This window comes from Acipenser ruthenus, chromosome 23 (assembly GCF_902713425.1).
Source record: "Acipenser ruthenus chromosome 23, fAciRut3.2 maternal haplotype, whole genome shotgun sequence".
In the NCBI taxonomy this organism is placed as follows: Eukaryota; Metazoa; Chordata; class Actinopteri; order Acipenseriformes; family Acipenseridae; genus Acipenser; species Acipenser ruthenus.
The window spans coordinates 28,773,211-28,799,323 of record NC_081211.1 but is presented as its reverse complement, the minus strand read 5'-3'; the positions used below and the strand labels follow the sequence as shown (position 1 = coordinate 28,799,323).

General features: G+C 43.9%; 2 protein-coding genes across 5 annotated transcripts; both read left to right on the top strand.

Moving 5' to 3' along the window:
• Window positions 1-204: 204 nt before the first annotated feature.
• Window positions 205-9,570, top strand: LOC117412990 (BRCA1-A complex subunit RAP80-like). 4 transcript variants are annotated; one of them, XR_009308253.1, is made up of 16 exons: window positions 205-678; window positions 953-1,028; window positions 1,702-1,814; window positions 2,016-2,501; window positions 2,908-3,870; window positions 4,033-4,088; window positions 4,731-4,843; window positions 5,542-5,603; window positions 6,131-6,317; window positions 6,772-6,847; window positions 6,941-7,049; window positions 7,453-7,495; window positions 7,654-7,705; window positions 7,878-8,088; window positions 8,351-8,421; window positions 9,212-9,570. XR_009308253.1 is itself a non-coding variant. In XM_058997175.1 (15 exons), the coding sequence occupies exons 1-14, from the start codon at window positions 556-558 to the stop codon at window positions 8,083-8,085; spliced, it is 2,667 nt and encodes an 888-aa protein (XP_058853158.1). In that variant the 5' UTR covers window positions 205-555; the 3' UTR covers window positions 8,086-8,088; window positions 8,351-8,757. The 4 variants fall into 4 exon arrangements, 2 of the variants coding, with proteins under 2 accessions (XP_058853158.1, XP_058853157.1); XR_009308252.1 differs by lacking the exon at window positions 9,212-9,570 and adding an exon at window positions 9,150-9,164; XM_058997175.1 differs by lacking the exon at window positions 9,212-9,570 and having other exon boundaries at window positions 8,351-8,757.
• Window positions 9,571-13,895: 4,325 nt separating this feature from the next.
• On the top strand, window positions 13,896-25,395 carry LOC117412754 (AT-rich interactive domain-containing protein 5B-like). The gene is made up of 10 exons (XM_058997166.1): window positions 13,896-14,000; window positions 16,147-16,410; window positions 18,005-18,188; window positions 18,785-19,003; window positions 19,511-19,623; window positions 20,096-20,258; window positions 21,705-21,757; window positions 21,916-22,013; window positions 22,152-22,293; window positions 22,718-25,395. The coding sequence occupies exons 1-10, from the start codon at window positions 13,980-13,982 to the stop codon at window positions 24,125-24,127; spliced, it is 2,667 nt and encodes an 888-aa protein (XP_058853149.1). The 5' UTR covers window positions 13,896-13,979; the 3' UTR covers window positions 24,128-25,395.
• Window positions 25,396-26,113: the final 718 nt, after the last annotated feature.

The following is a 26,113-nucleotide window of genomic DNA, read 5'->3' as shown; positions in this document are numbered from 1 at the left end:
TGGAGTGCCGTACTTATCTGCACTAACACTGTCAGTATCACATTGCACACGTTAATACGATAACAATAACTTGTGTATAAATGTTGTTGTTTATACAATGAAAAGCTCTGGTTTTACTATAAGGATACATTTAAAAATGAAAGACCTACAAATCCGATATTTATTCTGTGATATTGATCTAGTGTTTTGTGAGATGTCGATGGCAGTTAGTCAGCCAGGTTCCCAGCATTCCGTGCCCCAAGTCACGTGACCGTGGTTGTTGTTGTCTGTGTGCCAGAAGCCAAGTACAGGGGGTCGTATTTTCCGGGAAGAAGTAGGAGGATGTTTAGCGTGGATGTTGTTTTTTATTAAGTAAACACAAACCATTGACACCAGTTTTAAATATTTGCGGAATCGCACTGTTTGCTGATACTTAGCAACTCGCTCCTGTAAGCAGCAACGCTATCGATGCTGTCAAACAAATAGCGCATGTCTGTTTGTTTTTCCCTCTAATATATCCTCGTTGCTTTCTTTGTCGTTAATGCCCAACAGAAGTACGTTTAATAATATAAAAACATGCCACGCAAGAGACGAAATCCCTCGGGGGAAGAGATGGCGGTTTCTAGGAGGACGAGGCAACGCACCAATACCAATAAAAACACCAGCCAGTCTATAGTCATTTCTGACAGCGAGAGTGAGGTATGGCATGTGTCTGTTGTGTGATAATAACACCCAAAAGCTGGCGACTCCTGAACCGCATCTATAGTGAGCGCCAGCTTTTGAAAGTTTCTGCAAACGCGAGGTGGATCGAACATTTTAAAGCCAGCATGATTTAAGGGATGGAAATAAGACCGGAGTTTTGTCCATTCCTGGCTTTACGAGGAGTTTAATAAGACGTATCGTAATTTTACCTGCATTGGGACAATGGTATGGGGTAGAATTAATTTCATATTGTTTGCCTTACTGACTGTAGGAAGGAGATAATGGATTGATGCAGAGGCAGGACGGACGTTCGCGGGACAGAGAGAAAACAAAACGACACAGCCCAGGTAGCGTTGTATTTCAAAATTAAATTGCTTTTCACTTTTTGTAACGGTAACTTGTGTAGCAGCTGGAGTCACTCCAAGTTGTACTGATTACCTAGATCAGACACATCTGCGCTTGAGACCTCTGTGGTTTATTTATTAAAGGTCAAGCAGGGTATCATTTTAAATCTACCAGTTTCTAGCAGTTTTGGACACACGGTGCATCTTTTGTAGCTTTTGTAGAGGCCACTTAAAATGAAGTGAAACCCAGAATGTTTCAAACCGCTGTATTACACAGTGAGTTTTACTGTTGTCCCTGCTTTGGGTTTCAAGCCTGTGTCTCGCCACCCCAGGTGTGTGTCTGTCTGTCAGGGTTTGAAAAGTGAGTAGCATTTTGAAACGCTGTGTTAAAGGAATCCTATTCAAATGTCATGTTTAGATTAAACCTTTCTCAGTTGCCAATGTAAATTACTCGTCCGAGAACTGAACTATGTCCCTGTTATTAAATGCAGTAACGTACAGTGAAAAGCTTGCTTGTAAATAAAGAAAGATGTTCACCTTGCTGCTCATGTAACAACAATACAGCAGCAACCTTGTATATAAAAACAAGGGTTTTCACAGGGAGATGCACTTTGAAACTCTGTGTTACAGGAGTCCTATTGAAATGTAAGTTTGTTTCCTTTATTTATTATTTCAGAGATGACAGAGAAACAGATGCTGGACCTGGCAGTGAGAATGAGTGAACAGGAGGCCAATCAAAGACACGAGGAGGAGGAGGCCCTGAAGAAGGCTATTGAAGAGAGTCTTTGTGTAATTACCTCCAACCTTATTGACTTAAACTGGAGTCTTTATCCACAGAGCTGACTCAGTACACGGAACGACAGTGCAGTTTAACCCATGCAGCCCCATTCCTTCATGTTGGAACTGTGCTGTGTATTGGAGAGTGCTGGTCTTGTGCACATTGGTGTTGGGGAAACTTTGTAACAACATCATTTTTTTAAACTATTGCAGGAAAACGGCGTTTCCCATAAAGCTGACCAGAGCAGAGCAGACGGTGTTCAACAAAACCCAGGGAATAAAGGAAAAGAAAAAATGCACTCCACTCAACCAGATGCCAGTTTTCCAGGAGACTCCCAGTGGGAATCTGTCCTTGGGAATGCTAATCCTAAAGAGCGAAGCCCCGTTCTCGTCTTGGAGAAGCTGAGCCAAGATGTGGTTGGCAGCTGCCAGGAGTTGGGTTTCGTCGCCTGTTCACAAGAATGTCCTTTGACAGTAACACCTCTGTCTGCTAAAAGAACGAGCGAGGGGAACCGATTGAAACGCAAGTTGAGCTTCCGAAGGACAGATCCGGTAGACAGCTATCGAGCCGACGGAGGGGAGGGCTCGTCCGCAAACCTGTGCAGCGGCAAGAGAAGAGGGCAGCAGTGCAGCACAACTCCCCAGGAACCAGAGACCTGTCAGCATCCTGCAGATGACCCCCATTTGCCCCCAGTGCAGGTCAGTGCAGTGCAGCTTTTCAGTGTAGTCGGTATGCAACTAACACAGTCATTACGACTCCAAACCCAATCCAAGATTCAGGTTTGTTTGCTGATACCAGCTTTTGAAAATGAGTTAATATATACAGGGACCTTATAACATTAATTAGTTTCTGTGCAGGAGATTCCAAATAAGATGAGAAGTAGTTCATGATTGATAATTAGCAACTCAGTGCTCATGCTGGTGAGGCGTTGGGTTTGAAAGCCATGGGCCCACCTGAACTGTAACAGCAATGTAAAGTCACCCACCCACACCCCTATATCTGTCTGTCTATCTATCGATCTATCTATCTGTCTATCTATTGATCTATCTGTCGATCTATCTATCTTCTTAAAGGGCTACAGTAACTTTCATTTAAACATTTTAGGAAAAAAGAACATGCCGTAAAACTGAACAGAACAGATCCCCCCTAAGGATGGAAGAGGATGCTTCTCTAAATGTAATCACATTGGACGACTTCCAGGATTCTGAGTCCCTCCTGAGGAGTAGCAGCGGTCCCCAGTGCCTGCAAAGTGGCAAGCAGAGTCCCATACTCTTGTTGGGGAGTCAAGACATGGCTGGCAGCTGCCAGGAGATGAGTTCCCTCACCTGTTCCCAAAGTCCTTTGACATTCTCGCCTTTGAGGAGTCCTCTGCCTTCCGTGAATCAGGATTCCCCTTATCCTAAGAGTCCCACATTCCCTAAAAGAAAGAACGAGGGGAACCGCTTGAGGAGGACATTCTCAAGGAGAGACACGGCACACCGAAATCGAGCCAACGGAGGCGAGAGCTCCTCAGCGGACCTCTCCAGCGGTGATGGAAGAGGGAAGCAGGGCAGCACACCTCCCCAGGAACCAGAGACCTCTTGGCATTGCGCAGCAGCCCCCCGAGAGGACTCGAACACCCCTCTCAGCTGCCCCTCGACACAGGTGGCTACAGAGGGGGCAGGCAGCATGCCCCGGGGAGAGGGCGCGGTGCACTATTACTGGGGTGTTCCCTTCTGCCCCCAGGGTTTGAACCCAGATGATTACACCAAGGTGATCCTGTGCCAGCTGGAGGTGTATGAGAAGAGCCTGAAGCAGGCACAGAGGGGGCTGCTGCGCAAGGCAGAGTGGGGGGAGCCCGTGCTCACAGGCCCCCCTGAAACACACCCCTCCCGCAGGTCCAGGCTGTCCCGACTGAGCAAGGGGGCAGGTAAGAGCCGGAGCTTTCAGGACTCTCAGAGCCCTCGGGACAGCGAGCAGGAGGGGGAAGAGGAGGAGAGCTCTCAGCAGGACAAGGAGGGCAGAGAGAGAAGAGAGGAGGAGGAGGAGCAACAGGAAGAGGAGACGTCCAACTCGCAGCAGCAGGCAGTTAGTATGGGGAGTCCTGTCTAGTTCATTTCTAGATTTTAGTTAAATGTTTTAAAGTGATCTGTGCAACACAGCATGAGTTAGACAGACAGTGTTCCTGTTGCTGAGGCACATGTTTGAGGTATCAGAAGGTGTTAAAGATTTTGTCTCTTCTCTGAGCAGGCATCTTCAGCAGTGATCAGAGCAGAAGGCACCACGAAGACCTGGCTGAACCTGAGGTAAGGGGAGCCAGTGGGATGGTAAAGAGAAACAAATCAATTGATAGCAAGGAGACGGTAATTCAAATGTTTCTAATCGCCTCACATATAATTACTGTGTGCTGGAAATCCTGAATTGTGAAGGCGCTCTTTACAAGTTTACCCATGTCCTAATTTATTAACAAAGGGAATCTTTTTTTTATTTTTTTTGTTCAGCGACAATCTACTTTTTCACAATGTTAACACCTGTATTTCCTGGATCTCTTGCCCCAGTAAGATAGCTTGCTGGTTGTCCAATAGGGCAAAGGGCTATCAGACTCTGTTTTCACGCCTCTTATTAGCACTACTAATATTAATACTGGTCCACTGAACACTTAATGGTTCTGTTGGTTTGGAATATGCAGAGCTGTATAATATGCAGCGGTAATGTCAATAAGAGGTTAGAAATGGATTTTGAAGCATTGGTTAGAACTCCTTTTAATGTAGAGTTTTGAGCACCGTTATGAGTACAGTGTTAACTGTAAAATATAGTACTTTTACAATTTACTGTCAACATTGACTGACCATGGATTAATTGGAATAATAGAATCATGAAATATTGAGGGAGCGCTGTCTAAGCTGTTGCTTTGTCTCGTGCCTCACCTGCTCCTGTTTGCCCTGCAGAAGGAGACACGGCCTGAGGGAGGAGAGGAGCCCCAGAGAGCCAGAGGAGCAGCAGGAACAGAGAGCAGAGGAGGAGGAGGAGGAGGAGGAGATGGACTTGGACGTGTGTCCAGGTAGGCAGACTATTGAACTATATAACAGTAGCGCCTTTTATGTAACCTCTTCAGTTCAACTGTGACAACCTCGGCCAGGTCGAAATTTGATTTATGTTTTTTTTTTTTATTTCATAGTCGCCAGTTTTGTTTTTATAATTTCTAATTAGAATAGCCAATTATTTTTAGGCTCAGCTCACCGCTACCACCCCTGCACTGACTCGGAAGGGCGAAGACGGACACACGCTGTCCTCCGAAGCGTGTGCCTTGAGCCGACAGCTTTTTTTCACACTGCAGACCCACCATGCAGCCACCTCAGAGCTACAGCGTATGAGGACAACGCAGCTCTGGGCAGTTTACAGGCAAGCCCGCAGGTGCCCGGCCAGCATACAGGCGTCGCTGGTGCACTGTGAGCCGAGGACACCCTGGCCGAAAAGCGGAGTGCTTTTACAAGATGCGCCACTTGGGAGCCCTGCTTGATTTACGTTTTTAATCTCTAGTTCAAAAACCCAGGATTATCAGATTGACATTTAAATTCTGATGGCGAATTCCATAATCTGGGATGCACTAGATATTATCAAATATTGTCTGACCTCAAACCCTGTACTCTGCAGGAATGAACGATGGCAGGGAGGCCAGAACTGGTGTAGTATGCACTCTGGATTTAGTACGTGATGAATTATGATACAGTTTTGTTTTGTTTTTTTTGTGCTTTGCAGAAACCCAGCTCAGTGAAGAGTCCAGCCAGCCTCTGCTTAAAGATAGTCCTGCACGGACACAGGTAAGTCTAAATATCTGGGCTAAGTAAAGCGGTTTACTACTTCATTACCCTTTCTGCAGCCTACTAGTTTCAACCACAGAGCTACTCCGCCCCAACATCTAGCTTCTTGTAGACCTGGTGAACTCCAGCTGCACTGTTAACATGAACATATCTTTAGATCTGTGCAGTGATATTTATGGAAGTAGAGTTCACGCTACCAGAACAGGAAATAAGCAGAACTTGCTTAGGGTCACATATACAATTTCATCATACTCGTAACAGAAATCATTATTTGCCTTGAGTGGACAAAGCAAAGCAAAACTAGAGTAGCTTGTCATGTCAACTATACTCTTTTAAACTGATTAGAGTGAAATACAATGAGGGATTTAATAAAAACTTAAAATACCAGCACCTATTAATAAAAAAAAGTTTACTACTGTGCAGGTATACAGGCAAGTGAGCAGAACAAGAGTGTCCATCAATGTCCCACAGCTAGTACAGTAGAACTGTAGTGGACAGTGTGCAAGTGTCTCCCTCTCTGTCCCCAGTCCCTGGAGGATGTTGTGGAGAAGCCGGGCTCAGCCCCCGTGTCACAGAGAGCACAGCGTGTGGAGTGTCCAATCTGCATGCAGAGCTTCCCACAGAACCGCATTGAGATGCATGCAGCCTACTGTGATGGAACCAGGGAATCAGAAGAGCTGGTGGTGGAGGAGGAGGAGGAGACAGCCTCACAGGGTAAGACAGCCAGCCTGCGGGGGAACAATATCTCACATGAGGGAGGCATAGATAACATTCCTTCATTCTTGAGGGTATATGAAACTAGATCATAGTGATCTTTGGATTGATGAAGGCTGTACTTTAGGAACTGCTTGCCGATATTTTATAAAACCTTGCATGGAAATGTGCTGAATAATGCCACTGCTGAGACGAGCTTACACTTGAGACCTATATCATTGCAGAGGGTCACTTTCATGAAGTCATTTTCACCAGGTTAGATAAGATAAGCAAATGGAGGCTATTATATTTATTGAATAGGTTTTCTTCTTGCCAGCCATGCCTAGAATATTCAAATTGACATTAAAAAATCTACTGGATTCTGAATTTACTCCAAATAATGATAATGTACGCTCACAAACAAATGGTGGATAATTCACGGCATTGTAACTGTGGGATGTGTTTGTGTTTTCAGTGATGAGCCTGAGACGAAGCATCAGGAAAGCAGACTCCTCGGATGCTGCTGAACCCAGTCCATCCTGCTCTGACAGGTAAGTGGATACGGCAGCTTTGCAACGGCCCACTACGTCGAATGACACGGTGTTTCGTTTCTGGTAACACATGCACTGTTCAATTCTGTTTAGATCAGCTCAGAAGGAGAAGTGCTACATCTGCCAAGACTGGATTTCAGAAAAGGAGTACCAGAGCCACGTCGATAACTGCATCCGCAGGGGCAGAAACCGGAAAAGGAAGGTCAGGTTTAACCACCGCTTACTGCAGACGGACACAAGCTCATGGGGTCATTGCATGGAGAAGTACTCAAATCCTGCTGTAACATTCACCTCATGCTCTTTCTAAAATGTTGAGCAGTCTCAATGATGTGTATACTATATGTTTGAGAAGAGAGATTTCTAGTAAGGTTAGAAGAGATTTCAAGCTTTTTATCAGACCAATAAAAATAACAAAAAAAGAAAACCCCACATATTTCGAGTCGTATGAACGGGAAGTATCAGTGGAAGTGAAGTGTAACTTTAAGCCAGAGAGTGAGAGTGGAGTGGACAGCAATGATGCCTGACATACCAGGTTAGAGAAAGAAACCCTAGAATGGACAGTAGACACTTTGAATAATTAATTTGTTCTGTATTGCCATTCACAGAAGCTCCTGGCTGCCTTAGAGCATTCAGAACGTAAAGATTCAGGTAAGATTCTTTTTTATTCCTTGTTAAAATGCTTCTGCCTGCTTCAGATATATTATTGTATGATTATTTTAAAAAAGAACGAGTCTTGGTTGGCACATTGGGGGGGTGGGGGGGGGGACACAGGGAGATGTGCTCTAATGCATTTTTTTTACTTTTAGGAAATGCAGAGGTTGGCACTTCAGATTCCTTTTTCAACCACAGAGAAGACGGGTAAACAAAATATGTAATTCATTTTTTTAGAAAGCAAAAAAAAATGAATTCATTAATTCAGTAATTATTAATTATCATGAATAGGAAAAGGGCTAGTCAAAATCAGATGGCCCCCTGGACTGTGATTGCACACCCCTGCGCTGCAGTAATCTGTCGCTCCTTTCCTCTTCAGCGGGCTTGTCTCCTGCCTGGATGTTGAGGAGCAGGAGCCTGGCAGCGGTGGGGACGAGCCTGCTTGCCCCTTCCAGCTGAGCGATTCTCCCATCAGATCCTATGTGCCCATCTCCCAAGCCACGGACTGCCTCGTTGACTTCAAAAAGCAACTAACAGGGCCGACTGAAGGGCAGAAGAGGAAGAGAAAGAGAGGAAGATACAGATGAACAGTTGTGTTTTTTTTTTCCTATTTTTGTTAACGTGACAGGTTATTTATTCATTAAAACATGTACTGATTAAACAACCTGTAGCCCTGAAAGCAGATGATAATTGCTGCCTATGATTGGGTTTGCATTTCATTGTATTACAGGGTTGTTTTTTTTTTTAAAGGAATATTTTTTAAGGAAAAATATGTATTAATATTAATTTAAACAATGAAATAAAACAACTATTGTTTGGTTAATATGATTTTTTTTTTTAAACTGATTACAGACTTCATTACCAAAATAGGAAAGATCTTGACAGCCAGGAATCATTCATTCCTCCTCCATGGAAGAGAACATGTAAGTGATTAGGCTACAGGTGATGAAGATACGAACACAAGTGAAACTCCTATTCAGATTACACATCAAGTTGCACAGTACTACTTGCACTCAAACCTTTGCTTCAAAAGGGAAAATATAAGGGGACAATTTAATAAAATAATAATGATGCAATAAAAAAAAGAATTCACTTTTTTACAGCTGGTGTCTGTAATTTAATTAACAATTTATTACATCAACTGCACTTATTTATTTCAGTCATCCTTTCTTAAACAAGAATATTAAAAATAAATAAATAAACATTTAAATAATGTGCTGGGTCATTCTTCTTGACTTAACTATTACGTTTGGCCAGCCTTTTTGGTCCCCTCGTTCCCTCTATAGTGTGTGTGTGTGTAAGTGTGTATAGATAGATAGATAGATAGATATATAGATAGATACACACACACAGTAGCAAGACATCATGGGTGTGTCAGTTTATATCATCACGTTGTACAGCCCAGTATTAACAGGATTAATTAACAGGAACTTCTTCACAAGCACGTCAACATACTTTGGCTTGCAACTGGAAGTGTAACACACTGAAGGTAAAATACTTTAACTATTACTAAGATTATAAGTAGAGGTCATTAACAATTTCTGAAGATCATTGGGGATTTTGCCAAGGATAGCCTTATAAAGGAGTTCAAATAGTTTGCCTTTAACATGATCCATAAAAATATCTGTAATTGTACTGCATTGGCCTCCAGATATAATAACAAAACAAGAGGGTTCTTTACAACAGCCTGAGCTGCGGCCGTGTGCTCCCCAGGTTCAGCCAGCGCCTGCAGGCAGCTCTGCTCTCGCTGGCCCCGGAGTGCGACATCTCCTTCCTGCTCTCGGAGGACGGCAGTGGGAAGGGCGCTGCCATGGTGACGGCAGTGACCGAGAGGCTGGCCAATGGACCGCACCTCGTTGACAATGCCACTCAGGAGGAGTGAACAGCAGGAAGTGGCAGGGCGTGTGGAGAGGGAGACACGCTGCACGCAGTACAAACCTGCTCACTACAACACTCACAAACAGAAAGTGAAATGAGCACAACATGATCCTTTATTATATGAAGTATGAAGCGTGCGAGCAACAGGGGAACCCTAAGGGGTATTATTGAGAGGGCTGCGCTAATTAATGCTGCTAATGATTTTCACCTCTGGAGGTCAAAAAAAACACAATTAAAAAAACTCCCATTTTTACAACCAGTATTATTGTGTTGATGGCTTTATTCATTTCAATGTTGTTGTTTTTTTTGTAGTACATCAATTGCACTTTTTATTTAACCCTTTCAAGCATGGCGACCTCATTTGGGTATTTCTAAAAAAAAAAGTCTTCAAGCTAATGACATGCAGCGGAAATGACTTTATGCAGTACCACAGTCCTGCACTAGAGGGAGACGCTATTAGCCAGGGATATTTGCAGAGCATAATCATTCGAAATGAGGAGATTGAAATACATGTCAGACTTTAACGCTTTCATGTGTGGTCCAGTGGTTAAAGAAAAGGGCTTGTAACCTGGAGATCCCCAGTTCAAATCCCACCTCAGCCACTGACTTATTGTGTGACCCTGAGTAAGTCACTTAACCTCCTTGTGCTCTGTCTTTCGGGTGAGATGTAATTGTAAGTGACTCTGCAGCTGATGCATAGTTCACACACCCTAGTCTCTGTAAGTCGCCTTGGATAAAGGTGTCTGCTAAATAAACAAATAATAATAGTCTTTATATGGGGACATATGGAAGATGCAAATGCATGATAGCCTCATATGAGGATGCCTTTTTTTTCAATATTTAATGCATGAAAGCGTTAAAGTCTGACATGTATTTCAATCTCCTCATTTCGAATGATTATGCTCTGCAAATATCCCTGGCTAATTATTATTATTATTATTTATTTCTTAGCAGACGCCCTTATCCAGGGCGACTTACAATCGTAGGCAAAAACATTTCAAGCGTTACAATACAAGTAATACAAGAAGAGCAAGAAATACAATAACTTTTGTTCAAGTAAAGTACAAGTTTGACAAACCACAATTCAATAATACAGCAGGTAATAGTGATAGTTACATCAGGATATGATTAAATAGTGATAGTTACATCAGGATGTGTTTAAATACAAAGTACTACATGTTAAAAACTTGGCAGATTACAGTATTCTGAAGTACAGGATTAAATGCAGTAAAATAGGGGCTGATAAGAGCAAAATAAAGCACATTTACATGAAGGGTGATAGTGTCCCAGGATACAATAGCGTCTCCCTCTAGTGCAGGACTGTGGTACTGCATAAAGTCATTTCCGCTGCATGTCATTAGCTTGTGTGTTGTTGTGGCTATGCCCCCGTTCGTTGTGAAGTTCACACTGGAGATGATTACTGTGTGGCACGGAAATACAAATGTATTTCATAACCTCCTGTTGCTGCAAGTATTCCAGGCACTCTATGGTATTAGTTTGTGTGTCTCCTCTATGGTATTAGTTTGTGTGTGTGCTCTATGGTATTAGTTTGTGTGTGTGTTCTATGGTATTAGTTTGTGTGTGCTCTATGGTATTAGTTTGTGTGTGTGCTCTATGGTATTAGTTTGTGTGTGTGCTCTATGGTATTAGTTTGTATGTGTCCTCTATGGTATTAGTTTGTGTGTGTGCTCTATGGTATTAGTTTGTATGTGTCCTCTATGGTATTAGTTTGTGTGTGTGCTCTATGGTATTAGTTTGTGTGTGTGCTCTATGGTATTAGTTTGTATGTGTGCTCTATGGTATTAGTTTGTGTGTGTGCTCTATGGTATTAGTTTGTGTGTGTGCTCTATGGTATTAGTTTTGTGTGTGCTCTATGGTATTAGTTTGTGTGTGTGCTCTATGGTATTAGTTTGTGTGTGTGCTCTATGGTATTAGTTTGTGTGTGTGTGCTCTATGGTATTAGTTTGTGTGTGTGCTCTATGGTATTAGTTTGTATGTGTGCTCTATGGTATTAGTTTGTGTGTGTGCTCTATGGTATTAGTTTGTGTGTGTGCTCTATGGTATTAGTTTGTGTGTGTGCTCTATGGTATTAGTTTGTGTGTGTGCTCTATGGTATTAGTTTGTGTGTGTCCTCTATGGTATTAGTTTGTGTGTGTCCTCTATGGTATTAGTTTGTATGTGTGCTCTATGGTATTAGTTTGTGTGTGTGTGCTCTATGGTATTAGTTTGTGTGTGTTCTCTATGGTATTAGTTTGTTTGTGTGCTCTATGGTATTAGTTTGTGTGTGTGTTCTATGGTATTAGTTTGTGTGTGTCCTCTATGGTGTTAGTTTGTATGTGTGCTCTATGGTATTAGTTTGTGTGTGTGCTCTATGGTATTAGTTTGTGTGTGTGCTCTATGGTATTAGTTTGTATGTGTGCTCTATGGTATTAGTTTGTGTGTGTGTTCTATGGTATTAGTTTGTGTGTGTGCTCTATGGTATTAGTTTGTGTGTGTGTTCTATGGTATTAGTTTGTGTGTGTGCTCTATGGTATTAGTTTGTGTGTGTGCTCTATGGTATTAGTTTGTGTGTGTTCTATGGTATTAGTTTGTGTGTGTGTTCTATGGTATTAGTTTGTGTGTGTGTTCTATGGTATTAGTTTGTGTGTGTGCTCTATGGTATTAGTTTGTGTGTGTGTTCTATGGTATTAGTTTGTGTGTGTGTTCTATGGTATTAGTTTGTGTGTGTGTTCTATGGTATTAGTTTGTGTGTGTGCTCTATGGTATTAGTTTGTGTGTGTGTTCTATGGTATTAGTTTGTGTGTGTGCTCTATGGTATTAGTTTGTGTGTCTCCTCTATGGTATTAGTTTGTGTGTGTGTTCTATGGTATTAGTTTGTGTGTGTGCTCTATGGTATTAGTTTGTGTGTGTGCTCTATGGTATTAGTTTGTGTGTGTGTTCTATGGTATTAGTTTGTGTGTGTGCTCTATGGTATTAGTTTGTGTGTGTGCTCTATGGTATTAGTTTGTGTGTGTGCTCTATGGTATTAGTTTGTATGTGTGCTCTATGGTATTAGTTTGTATGTGTGCTCTATGGTATTAGTTTGTATGTGTGCTCTATGGTATTAGTTTGTGTGTGTGCTCTATGGTATTAGTTTGTGTGTGTGCTCTATGGTATTAGTTTGTGTGTGTGCTCTATGGTATTAGTTTGTATGTGTGCTCTATGGTATTAGTTTGTGTGTGTGCTCTATGGTATTAGTTTGTGTGTGTGCTCTATGGTATTAGTTTGTGTGTGTGCTCTATGGTATTAGTTTGTATGTGTGTTCTATGGTATTAGTTTGTGTGTGTTCTATGGTATTAGTTTGTGTGTGTGCTCTATGGTATTAGTTTGTGTGTGTGCTCTATGGTATTAGTTTGTGTGTGTGTGCTCTATGGTATTAGTTTGTATGTGTGCTCTATGGTATTAGTTTGTGTGTGTGCTCTATGGTATTAGTTTGTGTGTGTGCTCTATGGTATTAGTTTGTATGTGTCCTCTATGGTATTAGTTTGTATGTGTGCTCTATGGTATTAGTTTGTGTGTGTGTTCTATGGTATTAGTTTGTGTGTGTGCTCTATGGTATTAGTTTGTATGTGTGCTCTATGGTATTAGTTTGTATGTGTGCTCTATGGTATTAGTTTGTGTGTGTGCTCTATGGTATTAGTTTGTATGTGTGCTCTATGGTATTAGTTTGTGTGTGTGCTCTATGGTATTAGTTTGTGTGTGTGCTCTATGGTATTAGTTTGTATGTGTGCTCTATGGTATTAGTTTGTGTGTGTGCTCTATGGTATTAGTTTGTGTGTGTGTTCTATGGTATTAGTTTGTGTGTGTGTTCTATGGTATTAGTTTGTGTGTGTGTTCTATGGTATTAGTTTGTGTGTGTGCTCTATGGTATTAGTTTGTGTGTGTGTTCTATGGTATTAGTTTGTGTGTGTGCTCTATGGTATTAGTTTGTGTGTCCTCTATGGTATTAGTTTGTATGTGTGCTCTATGGTATTAGTTTGTGTGTCCTCTATGGTATTAGTTTGTATGTGTGCTCTATGTGGTTCTGAGCACTGTAGTCCGATACACTGTGCCGCTGCATGTTGAGGCACACACCGCGCACAGCCACAATGACTTGCAGCATCGTGCTTGAAAAGCGTCAGCAAGCCAGAGGAAGCAAAGGTATATAAACTTCGGGACAATTACATTGCTTATGTTACGCATGCTCGGTCTCCTAAACGTGCCTTGGCTTTGTTTCAGCGATTTAATATCACGGCAACATGAACTTCACGTTTGCGTTTAAAAAATTAAATAAAAAGTGATTCTGCTGTCTGGTTCCTTATATTTAAAACACACACACACACAAATATATACGTAGGGTTATTTTAGTAGGCTTTTAAAAAATCTGAGTATACATTAATATTTACAGTAACTCGTATTTTCCAATCCCTCTGTGGCCACACCTATATCCTGCCCTAATTTAACAAAAAAGAAAAAGCGTTTTGTTGTGTGCGGTGTTTGCTTGTTTCGTAGCGAGAACCCGGCTGTGTAATTCGATAGGAGTCCGTGGAGAGGGGAGGGGGGGGTGAGGGAATGTTGGGCAGCAATGGAGCGGAGTGCAGTCCAGGTAAAACCAATACAGAATGTAGATTATTTTAAAATAAAACAGAACAGCATTTAAACTTACACACGCACTTTAGATGAATCGAAAGCGAATGGAATTGATTTCGTAACACGTACACTTCGATCGCCGCGCTGGGTTAGCATTTCAGTAAAATAAAAAAAGTAACAAGTCGTGTTTTCTCATATTTCGGGATTGGCTGTTACTAACACGTTTGAAATGTAAACTTCGCTGGAGAAAGAAAGGGGGTGACTTTTCTTTTTTGTTGTCGAGTTCGGGGGGGTGAAACTGTCCGGTGGCGATATTTGTAACCTTTATGTCGATGACAATTTGATTTCTCTTCATATTTTTTTTTTAAATATCAATATTTTCAATACGATATTTTGCTGTTAATGATTAATAACGTATTTGTGTCGTGTCGAATGCTGCGTCTCCCCCCCGCCCCCACCCGGCGTACTTTTCTATATCAAACACAAATATCATTTTGAACAAGAAACTTGATCGCTACTTTTTTGTTCGTTTTTTTTTTTTTAATGCTGAATGTGCAATACAGCCACCAGAGCTGCGATATTAAACCGTGTTTCGACATTTGGGCTTTTAAGAATCGTTTTTAGGTAGAATTTTTTTTTTTTTTTTATCAAACCCTTTTTATTTTATAGTTGTTTTGTATTTTTTTTTAAATGTATTATTATTGTTTAGTTTATTTTAAGATATATTTTTTTAAACATATTGCGTGTATTTGAAAGTTGCAGCCTTTCTGAAATGACGAGGCGGAGCGTTAAAAGCAGTGGTTGGCCTTTTTTTCTCTGTGGAATTTGTAATTTATTTGTGTGCTTCCGAGAAGCACGGCCGGTCGAGCCTGTACTTGTGACTTGATCAGGGTGAAATGTTATTGTCGGATAACGCTGTACTTACACGATTACACGAAGAAAGGAATATGTGATATAAGCAGATTACTCTGCCTACTAAAAATGTTTTCATATCATTTCAATAGTTCTAATTTTGTAGTGCAAGTATTTGCATATCATTAAAATATGTCGGTCATATTTTAGAGCACGGTAACATGGTTTTTTATAGTTGCATAATTAGTCATTTAATGTTTTAATTAAAATATAGCATTTTATATATGTATACATTTATATTAATAACGTGTAAAAAAATAATGTGATATCTTGTAACAATTGTAAGTCGCCCTGGACAAGGGCGTCTGCTAAGAAATAAATTAATTAATAATAATAATAATAATAATAATAATATATGTATATATAAATACAAATAGAACACCTTTCAAGTAATGGTAAAGGTGCACAAAATACAATATACATACACATGTAAAAAAAACCTTATATACGGTATATTATCTATCTATCTATCTATCTATCTATAAATATATATATATATATGTGTGTGTGTGTGTGTGTGTTTGAAAGGAGGTGTAGCTGCACGAAACATCCAGAAATACAATATATATATATGAATTAATTTGTACATTACCTTACACACACATGTACACTGTTGTGCTTTTGTCCTTTGCTATAATATTTAATCAGAGTAAGATGGTTTGGCCAAGGTCACACAGTCTTAAAGTGTTATCATTTGTTATACAAAAACAGGGGATCAGTGTAGTGTCAGCTCTACCAGAATACACGCAGCATGTTTTATATATAGATACATAGATAAGTAGCGTTCTATTCAGAAAGCAGTTGCCATATTAACCAATGAGGAGATGAATAAAGTGAACAGAACACAGGAGATGCAATTTCAGTTTGGATTCTGAAGTGCACGATACTGTCTGGAGATGACACGCATAACATTCTAATACTGCAGTGGGTTACTGATGCCCTTCTAGACTGGCCAAACAAACTGGACAGTAAGCCAGGACTGCCATCACACAGTGGAGGGGTACAGCGCTCCTGATGTTAAGACCACGTTGTGTCTTGCTTGCCTGGACATTTCCTTTGGGTGTGTTGTTTTCTTGGCTCAAAGGGTTGTAGTCGAATTGGGAATTGATTTTAAAAACGAGTTGACCCTGACCCTGATGATGGCAGCCCTGTGTTTCAGGTATATAAAGAATATCAGTGACACATCTTGAGGTTTTCATATATTTGCACACTGCTGTGTATCAATTCCTCACATTATTTCTTTTCTTTAGTGGCTGGGCGCTCCGTGCTGCGCTCGTGGCACGTATGCTTTCTACAAGTCGTTCAGTTGCCGTGGCGCCGTGGCTGCGAGGTGTCCGGCCGTGTGGAGTCTTGGAGAGTTCTACTTCGTGCGCTGCGGGCCGAAGGAGCCCGTGTGCCTCGCCGAGCTCACACTGCTCTGGGAGGACCAGGCACAGCACCACCTGCTGGCCAGCTCCAGACTCTACTTCCTCCCAGAGGACACACCCAAGGGCCGGTCAGACGAGCACGGAGAGGTGAGGGGAGGACGGCGGGATGGTTTGAGTGGGTTTTTATATTTCAAGTATTTATAATTTTAAAGACCAGGGTCCTGGTTTTACACTGTGGGCTGCAAGTTTCTCATAGTGGCAAAATGCAGGCCTACATCTTAACCCATTAAGTACCAAATTCATTTTTCTTTGAAGTTATCATAACAGTATAGTTAAAGAGAACGTTCAAATAAGAGGCAGATGCCAGGTAAAAATAACGCTCCAAAACATTACAAAGTGCCTGTCCTGAGCTGTGGACGGTGGCACTGAATGGGATTAATAGTGACGTTGTTAAAAAGCGTGGCGTTGTTTCTGTGTATGTGTGGTGCGTTGCCTCAAGGATCAGGCTGGGATGAGCCCCTCTTGCACACTCTTCCTCGGCTCCTCACGGGAGTCCCTGGACACACTGAAACAATCTGCAGTGCAGCAACTGGTGCGGCCCCCCAAACAAACGTTTAGCAAAGTATGAAAACCAATGAGGAGATCTCTGTGCATGAAGAAGCACCTTTTCTGTTTAAACGCTTGGTAAAATAGTACGGCGTTTAGGGCTTTTATCCTGGTTTACTATTTAAACATTTTGAAATTTGCAGTCATGGTTTAATGTGTGTGTGTGTGTGTGTGTGTCCAGACCCGAGCAAAGACAATGCACAGTCACAAAGCCCCCAGCCTCTCCTGCACCACTGCGCTGTGTACAGATTAGTGATACGTGTCACAGTGGTGGCTGCCCATCATAAACAAGAGGAAGACACGCTTGAGGAATGGGAAATGGAGCATCCCAGCAGTGTAAGGGTTACAGGCCAGGGATTTCTGACCTTCGGACACTCCCCGCGCAAGCCTCTCAATGTACGGCGGGCTAATGGGACCAAAATAGAAACTTCAGTTTTCTGTGTGTGGTTATTTTTCACACAATGACTCGTTGGTATGAACGATACCGGAGAAGCTTCAGTTTTGGCACTGCTTCTTGTTGTATGTAGGTGACCCTTCCTTTGTCTCCACAGCCTGCTGTACACAATAGCTTGAGAACAGAGACAGTGGTGCATTGTTCCCCTGACTCTCAGGCAATGGGACTTGCTGTCTCGCGCTGGGATAGCAGACTGTCTCGCTGATGCCTCTCCTTTGTGAGCTCAATACACAGGTGTTACTTTCTGATGACCCGGAGGGGGGAGGTGTGGTGTTGTGATGTCATCACGGCACCCATTCTAAAGGCTAGGGTGGGGGAGGGATCAGGGAAGGTCAAGGTCTAAGGACATTGTAAATTACAATCCCAAATCTCTCTACCTACTCCCACCCAGTAGATTACTAAACTATACCAGTGTCATGGATATAGTGCCTTTTATGCACAGTACAAGCATCCTAGGCACTTTGCATTATATATAAACCAAATTAAAAAGAGCTCCCAATCTAAATATCCACACCTAGCCTAGATTTCAAAATGTTGATGGACTCACCGTTCTGGATTGAACCTCAAAAGAGCAGCAAAGACTCTCATTGGATTCCCACGTCACTGTCTTTGAATTGGAGAGCATTTCTTTATGTCCTGTGCGTTTATTTGACCGTCTGTCTGGATGGATGTTTTCCCCAGGATGAGGTGCTTGCTGTTTCTAAGAAGATCGTGATCCGGGTGGAGGACCTGGTGAAGTGGGCGTGTCCGGAGCCGTCCGGCTGGAAACGGAATGCTCGGAAGGACGGCGCCCCTGACAGCATCGGGATACTGCTGTCCGACCAGCCACAGGGGGCCAGCGTCCAGTCTGCGGACAGTGCCCAAGGTAGGGCTGCAATGGAGGGGCTAGAAACAGTTCTAATGGTGAGAAGCCCCCATAAGTCTTTGACTCGCTCGAAGTTCTACACTAATATACAGTATCAATCAATCAATCAATCAATGAAAACCTTTATTTATCCAGATGAGTCACTTGAGCCCACATTCTCATTTCCAATGACGAGCTGGCAAGAGGCTCCCACCACCACAACAAACAACATAAAACACAAGAAATAAGAAGTACAGATTAATTCTTGCCAGCGATAGACGACAGGGCTTGTTAGATGCTCTTAATCAGCTCGCCATGTCTGCTAAGACTTTACATACACGCATTTGACTGCTGGATTCTAGTGTAATAAAAGCAGCTGTTGAAGTCCTCTCTTGTTGGTGGATTCTAGTGTAATAGAAGCAGCTGTTGAAGTCCTCTCTTGTTGGTGGATTCTAGTGTAATAGAAGCAGCTGTTGAAGTCCTCTCTTGTTGGTGGATTCTAGTGTAATAGAAGCAGTTGTTGAAGTCCTCTCTTGTTGGTGGATTCTAGTGTAATAGAAGCAGCTGTTGAAGTCCTCTCTTGTTGGTGGATTCTCTCCCCCTGTCTCCCCTTACAGGTGTGAGTGTGAAGGTGCTGAGCTATCTGCAGTATTGTCGATTCCGCTCCATGCACAAGCGCATGCAGGGTGTCGCACACGCCTCCAGCCTCAAGGACCCACAGCTGTTGGCCCTGGGCGGGATACGGGTGACCAGTCACAATACCAGGATTCTATACTGCCGGGACACGTTCAACCACCCAACGCTGGAGAGCAACACCAGCATCTGGACTGAGTTTGGTAGGTCTGTGTGTGTGCGTGTGCGCGTGCGTGTGTGTGTTTATAGAAGTTTTCTTGATTTCAGCCATTGGGTTTTGTCCAGTTAGCAATCCTTTCAGAGTTTTCATTTTCACACTTTTCCTTTTTCAGGCTTTCTTGGTACAGGAAGTGACATAAAAGCTGGCTACTCTCCCTCTGACCTGGTTACACGTCCTTCGGGACGGATCCATTGTGTGGAGTTCTGGAGCCAGAGATCCACACAATGGGACAAAATGTGTGAAATATACAGAAGAATGTAGACATGTTTTGGGTGGTCTGAAGTCTGGACAAATAAAAGAATCAGATAATACACATTCTGCATGCAGTTTTCCCTTAGAAGCCTAGTTGGGAGTAATTGTATGTTGTCTGCGTGTAGTAAATCGTACACTGGGAATCGGGAGTTATCTGTTCATCCTCATAGAGCACATAGGCCCCTGTTTTGTGTGCATGCGTGATTTTTTTTTTTTAACTGAACCAATCCAATCCCAGGATGCACTTCTTTGAGCATGAAGGGAAGACCCCGGAAGAGAAAAGGAAGGGAGGGGAGAGGGGCGGAGCTTGGACCACCTGACCAATCGGAGGCCTGGATAGAGAGAATGAAGGTAGGTGTAAGAAAAACAGCTGTTGCTTGGATATCAATTTTTTTTTCCCTCTGAAACTTGATTTGATCGGTAACAAGCTCAGGTGTGTCTTATTGTTAAACTCATAGTAAAGCAAGGAATGGATCAAACTGCTATGCAATAGGAGTCTCATTACCATCCCTGTATAAATGACTGTATCAAAAGGAGATCATGCAAAGGAAACCAACACATCAATGACATCTGAAATAAACAACACACAGTAGACTGTTTATCACCTTTCGTTTACTCCAGTTATTTTGTATTGTAATATGTTAATATGCTGGTCTCTGCTGAGTTTAACCTCTCTCTGTTCGCTCTGCAGCGCTGCTCTCTGCTGAGTTTAACCTCTCTCTGCTCGCTCTGCAGCGCTGCTCTCTGCTGAGTTTAACCTCTCTCTGCTCGCTCTGCAGCGCTGCTCTCTGCTGAGTTTAACCTCTCTCTGCTCGCTCTGCAGGACACGGTGACAGGCAGTGTGGAGGAGCAGCAGGACTGGGGGGCTCTGGGGGGGCAGTGGCTCCCCCAGCCCGAGGAGCAGCACTTTCTGGAGCAGCTACACAGCTTCATGAGGGGCCGCAGCACTCCCATCTGCAAGGTCCCACACCTGGGCTTCAAGAAGAGTGAGTGGCACGAGCAAACACAGTGTCTACAAACAAAACACAGTGTCTACACACACGCACACACACACAGCTATTAAACACAGTGTCTACACACACACACAGCTATCACACATAGCTATCACACACACAATAGTCCTGAATTTAGAAACCCTTAAATAAACTTCATAGTAGACACAGGAGAAGTCTTAGTTATTTACAGTTAGGAGTAAAAAGCTTGGTGTGTTGAGTACTGTATTGGCCAGACTTCCCGCCTGAATGAAAGCAAATACCCAGTTCAGTCAACAGATGGCGCTATTACCCTTTCCCTTGCCATTGGAACTGCTTTCCTTTGTATTTCAGCAAGAACCCTGCTTACTAATATAGCAGATACATTTCTTGCCATGTTGTATTTTGTTAAGATTTACAGTCTCTGACTGTAGGAATATTAATGTCTAAAATGGCTGTTTAACCCAGCCCAGTCTCTGACTGTAGGAATATTAATGTCTGAAATGGCTGTTTAACCCAGCCCAGTCTCTGACTGGAGGAGTATTAATGTCTGGAATGGCTGTTTAACCCAGACAAGTCTCTGACTGGAGGAATATTAATGTCTGAAATGGCTGTTTAACCCAGCCCAGTCTCTGACTGAAGGAGTATTAATATCTGGAATGGCTGTTTAACCCAGCCCAGTCTCTGACTGGAGGAATATTAATGTCTGAAATGGCTGTTTAACCCAGCCCAGTCTCTGACTGGAGGAATATTAATGTCTGGAATGGCTGTTTAACCCAGCCCAGTCTCTGACTGGAGGAATATTAATGTCTGGAATGGCTGTTTAACCCAGCCCAGTCTCTGACTGGAGGAATATTAATGTCTGGAATGGCTGTTTAACCCAGCCCAGTCTCTGACTGGAGGAATATTAATGTCTGGAATGGCTGTTTAACCCAGCCCAGTCTCTGACTGGAGGAATATTAATGTCTGGAATGGCTGTTTAACCCAGCCCAGTCTCTGACTGGAGGAATATTAATGTCTGGAATGGCTGTTTAACCCAGCCCAGTCTCTGACTGGAGGAATGTTAATGTCTGGAATGGCTGTTTAACCCAGCCCAGTCTCTGACTGGAGGAATATTAATGTCTGAAATGGCTGTTTAACCCAGCCCAGTCTCTGACTGGAGGAATATTAATGTCTGGAATGGCTGTTTAACCCAGCCCAGTCTCTGACTGGAGGAATATTAATGTCTGGAATGGCTGTTTAACCCAGCCCAGTCTCTGACTGGAGGAATATTAATGTCTGGAATGGCTGTTTAACCCAGCCCAGTCTCTGACTGGAGGAATATTAATGTCTGGAATGGCTGTTTAACCCAGCCCAGTCTCTGACTGGAGGAATATTAATGTCTTGAATAGCTGTTTATCAGGCTTGCAGTATTCCTGTTTCTGATTCGCATTCTTTGTTTCTTTTCTTTTGTTTCCTCAGTTGATCTCTTCCTTTTGTATTCAGTTGTCAAAACAATGGGTGGATATGAAACGGTAAGCCTCTGTATTTTTGTATTTGTTTATAATGTGTGTGTGTGTGTGTGTTTATATAAGTATTGTTTAACCACTGGCTCCAGCAGATGTCATTGAATAGAATTGGGAGCAGTTCAGGTCTCCATGTCTCAGCACTGCATGTTTCCTGCCTCCTGTAGGTGACCGAGCAGAAGCTGTGGAAACACGTTTACAATGAGCTGGGTGGGAGTCCGGGGAGCACCAGCGCTGCCACCTGCACCCGCAGACACTACGAGAGGTATGACCCCGGGTCTAACATTAGCACTAGTGTCACCCTAGATCCCGCTCAGCTTCTGCGTTCTGATGGGATCACACAGTCCCAGGTGCCGTGGGCTGCAGGCTCGTCATTCCTCCTCTTGTTTCTCCCGCTCTTCAGACTGATCCTGGCGTACGATCGCTATTTGAAGGGAGCTGAGCAGCCTGCCCCCCTCCCTAAACCCCGGGCTGGAGCAGCAGCCGACGAGAAAGGGAAGCCGGTGAAAAGAACCGCAGCACAGCCCCCCCAGAAAGCAAAGAAGGTTGGAGTGCAACTCAATTCTTCTGTATGTATCCGGGCTGATCAGCAGGGCTGGAAATCAGACTCCTATTGCAGAGCAACTTCACCCATTCCAGGTTTTACTACAAGCTTGATCAGCCACAGCGTATGGGTAACAAGCTCAGGCGTGTCTCATTAAACTCATAGCAAAACCAGGAATGGCTCAAACTGCTATGTAATGGCAGTCTTACTTCTATCCCTGATCAGTCCCAGTTGTTCTGTAAGGATCACCAGCTCACTGATCGGTGCTTTATAGCTGGGAGGCTCGGTTCAGTTCAGTGACGGTCTGCTACATATATATCTTACCAGCCGGGTTGGGAGATCTGCCCTTTTCGAGTTGAGGGATAGGGTTCTTCCTCGCTTACTCTGAACGGTCCGATGTGACTTTTCAACATGTTTATTTTCAGGATCCCGTGGTGGTCAAGCAGGAAAGCAGAGTGGAAGTGAAGGTGAATGGAAGACCGAAACGGGCCAGACGAAGAGCGGGGTGCGCTTCGAAAGACAGCAGCAAACAGAGTGTCAGAAAGGAGCAGGGCCAGGGACGGGAGCCGGACTCCAGTGCAGGCGTGAGGATACAGGACCAGCAGACGAGCTCCAGCCCTGCCCTGGGGGTGCTGGCCTTGGGCCTGCAGGATGACAGTATCCCCCCTCTCGCTGCCCTGCAGAAGCTGCACCCTGCAGTGGGGGGCTTCTCCCTTCCGCAGGGTCTCTCCCCTCTCGACGTTCTCAGAAGCCGACTCGGATTGGGGCCTTCTTCAGAGGGCCCCGGGTCTGTCTCTCAGGAGCCCAGAAAGACTCTCGTCCTCCTTCAACCTACTGCCGGAGACCCAGGTAAGGAGCCGGGAGACCCAAATCCAGCCCTGAAACCCCATGGAGCACCCTTCGCTGCCGGCCAGGGTAGGTTCCCCATGGCACCCCTCAGGATCATCCCCCTGGACATCGACTGCAGCCTGCAGGTTCAGCAGCTCATGAAGAGCTCTCTGGGCCACGCACAGCTCAGCTGCTTCACCAAGAAGCTGTCAGAGGCACTGGCCCAAGACCTGAGCAAGACCCCGCGGCCCAGGGAGTCCGTGCCGAACACTGAGGAGCAACAAGCAGTCCCTCTGAACCTGAGCAAGCGAGCCAAGGTGAAGAGGCCAGCTGACTGTGCAGAACCCCCACCTCCCTCTCCCTACCAACCCAGCCTCCTGCACTCCTCCTATCCGCTCTACACCCCCCAGCCCAGCCAGGCCAGCCAGGCCGGCACAGCCAAGAAACTCAAAACAGAGCCGGGCCCTCAAGAGCAGGCTCCTGCTGGGATACAGAACGGCAGACTGGGGTCAAACCCTGCTGAAGCTGAAGAGCAGCCTGCAGACCTGAGCTCACCCAGACGGGCCAGAGCAGCCCTCCGAGACGGGGAGGAAAGAGCAGGCGAGCCGGGCTTGAATCTCGTGAGCAGGCCCACATCCATAACGCTAATTCCGCAGGGGGATGCCCCGTCAGACACGCAGGAAACCCGCGAGCCAGCGGCCACCTCCGCCATGTTAGAAGACCGTCACTCTGCGGGAGATCCCTGCACAGGCTCCCCCGCTCTGCAGCGTGCTTTACCTACGAGACCCGGCTCGCGAGGGAGCGTGGCGGCTGGGTCCGAGGAGCAGGGCGGGGCCAGTCCCGCAGCCTATCCCTTGTATCACTTCCGGGGGAGGCAGGTTCATCTGGGAGAGTCGGGAGCCGACTGCCTGAAGCAGGTGAGCTCGGAGATGAGCGCACTGCTCAGCACCGCGTCTGGGGCCCTGCAGAACCAGCACTCCTGGGCCCTGGCACCACATGGCCGCTGATGGACTCGCAGACTCTCAGAACCATAAACTGTTAAAGTTCCCCTGGAGTACATGGGGCAGTCAGGGAGCTCCCACTGTTAAGAATCCTCTACGTTTATATGACCTGGTATCTTTGAAGGTGACACTGTCTGCTAGAAGAGGCGCAGTCTCTGTAATATGTACGTGTATATCTCAAACGAGGTTGGCTGATGCTACCTGATAAAACCTATAGGCTATTGTTCAGTACATGCTGAAAAAGAAGAGGCCAGTACTGTATTAGAGGCAACTATGTCTGGGTTCAATACTTGACTGTTCTAACTGATAGTTATTTAAGGTATTCTCATAATCATTATTTTACGAGAAAGTCGTTCACTAGAAAAAAGATCCTTATTGCCACAAATAAAACTGCTGGTCACCTTGATAAAGTTTAGGAGTGATAAAGTGTTATAGTTATGTTTGGAACTTGCACAGGTCATTGCACAAATCCGATTCATATATATATATATATATATATATACACACTACACTATCTTGATTATATATATATAAAATCATAGTTAGCATAATGCAATTAGGTAGTATTTGTATTTGTATTATCATTTTTTATTCCATTTAAATGTTTCTAATGATGAGACAGTAAGGGTTGCTTAATAAGCTGTAAAGTATATTGCTGTTTGCTTGTATGTGATAGGTCGTGTATCGCAGCACCACATCAGTGTGAGGGGATAGGAGCGTTTAAGTGTGTTGAATAATTTGCTGGTGATTTCACAGTTTCACTACTCAAGGTCCGGCAGTCCAGGTCCAAGGCAGGCAGTCCTCCCCAGCAGCAGCAGCAGCAGCTCTATGAGGACCTGCACTGTGTGCTGGGTGTACGTGTGTGAATAATGTGCCATTGCTATTTATTATTGTGTCTACTGTTTTTAAATGTAAACTGATGCCCTCCGCCAGACTAACGGGAGTGGCTCTTTTTGAATGATCCTTTTCTTTCAATATTCAGGTGCTGGGTAACTCTGAAAGAGCTTGTGGGGGTAGGTCCTGCTGTTTCAGGAAGCCCTCATTCCTCTTTGAAACGTTGCTGTTTTTAGTGATTGATTTTTTAATTGTGTAATAATACTTTGTGGAATCCTAAAGCTAATCGAGAGCAAAGGATCCTGGAATGCAAATGTTTTAAATACAGTTACCACTGCCATGTGTACCAGATTTTATATATGTCAATCTCCGGACCCTATGAAATGTATTACGATGCATTGTTAATAAAAATAAATAAATAAACTTTACTTCAAAATAAACGCGTGTTTGTCATTTAATAATCCATAAGATCGTTTCAATGCAAGTAACAGTTGAGGGCGTCCGAGTGAGTTTGTTGTCTTGGTTTGTCCGAGCCTTTTTGGAACTTGAAATCTGAAACTCCAGTTTTGTCTCTCTGATGTTTAAGCCACTTGGACTGCACCCTGTGTTAAGAAATGTATATACATTTCATACCGGACCTGCCACTGAGAGCCAGCCTGCAGGACACATCTATCATGACGATTGAGTTTAGCATCATAGAGTACATGTGTGTAGTGGCTGAAAGTGGCCACTAGAGGGAGATGTGCGCCAAACAGAGTCGGCAGCATCTTGCTCCGGTTCCACATTTTGTTCCAGTTTCTGGAGAATTGGAAAGGGATCCCTGCTTATAATTTGACCCCACACAGGTTTCTTGCAAATTGTTCCCTCTAAGTAAGGCATGGCTTTGCTGCTGTGCCAGTAACGTTCAAGGCCCTTCAGATATACATGTAATAAAAACGATCAGGATCCTTTCCACGCTCTCACGTCAAGCTCCTCAATCTCTCCTTCTTCACCTGTCTGATTTGCATGCAGCCTGTGGACAGATCGAGAGATTGAGCCTCAATCGTGAGCACTGGCACCGGCTTCCTCCTGCAAGCAGAAGCAAGCAGAACTGAATAGGCAGTCATCTGTACATACAGACACTTACTGGGGCCTCCGTCAGATTCCCAGCCTCAGGTG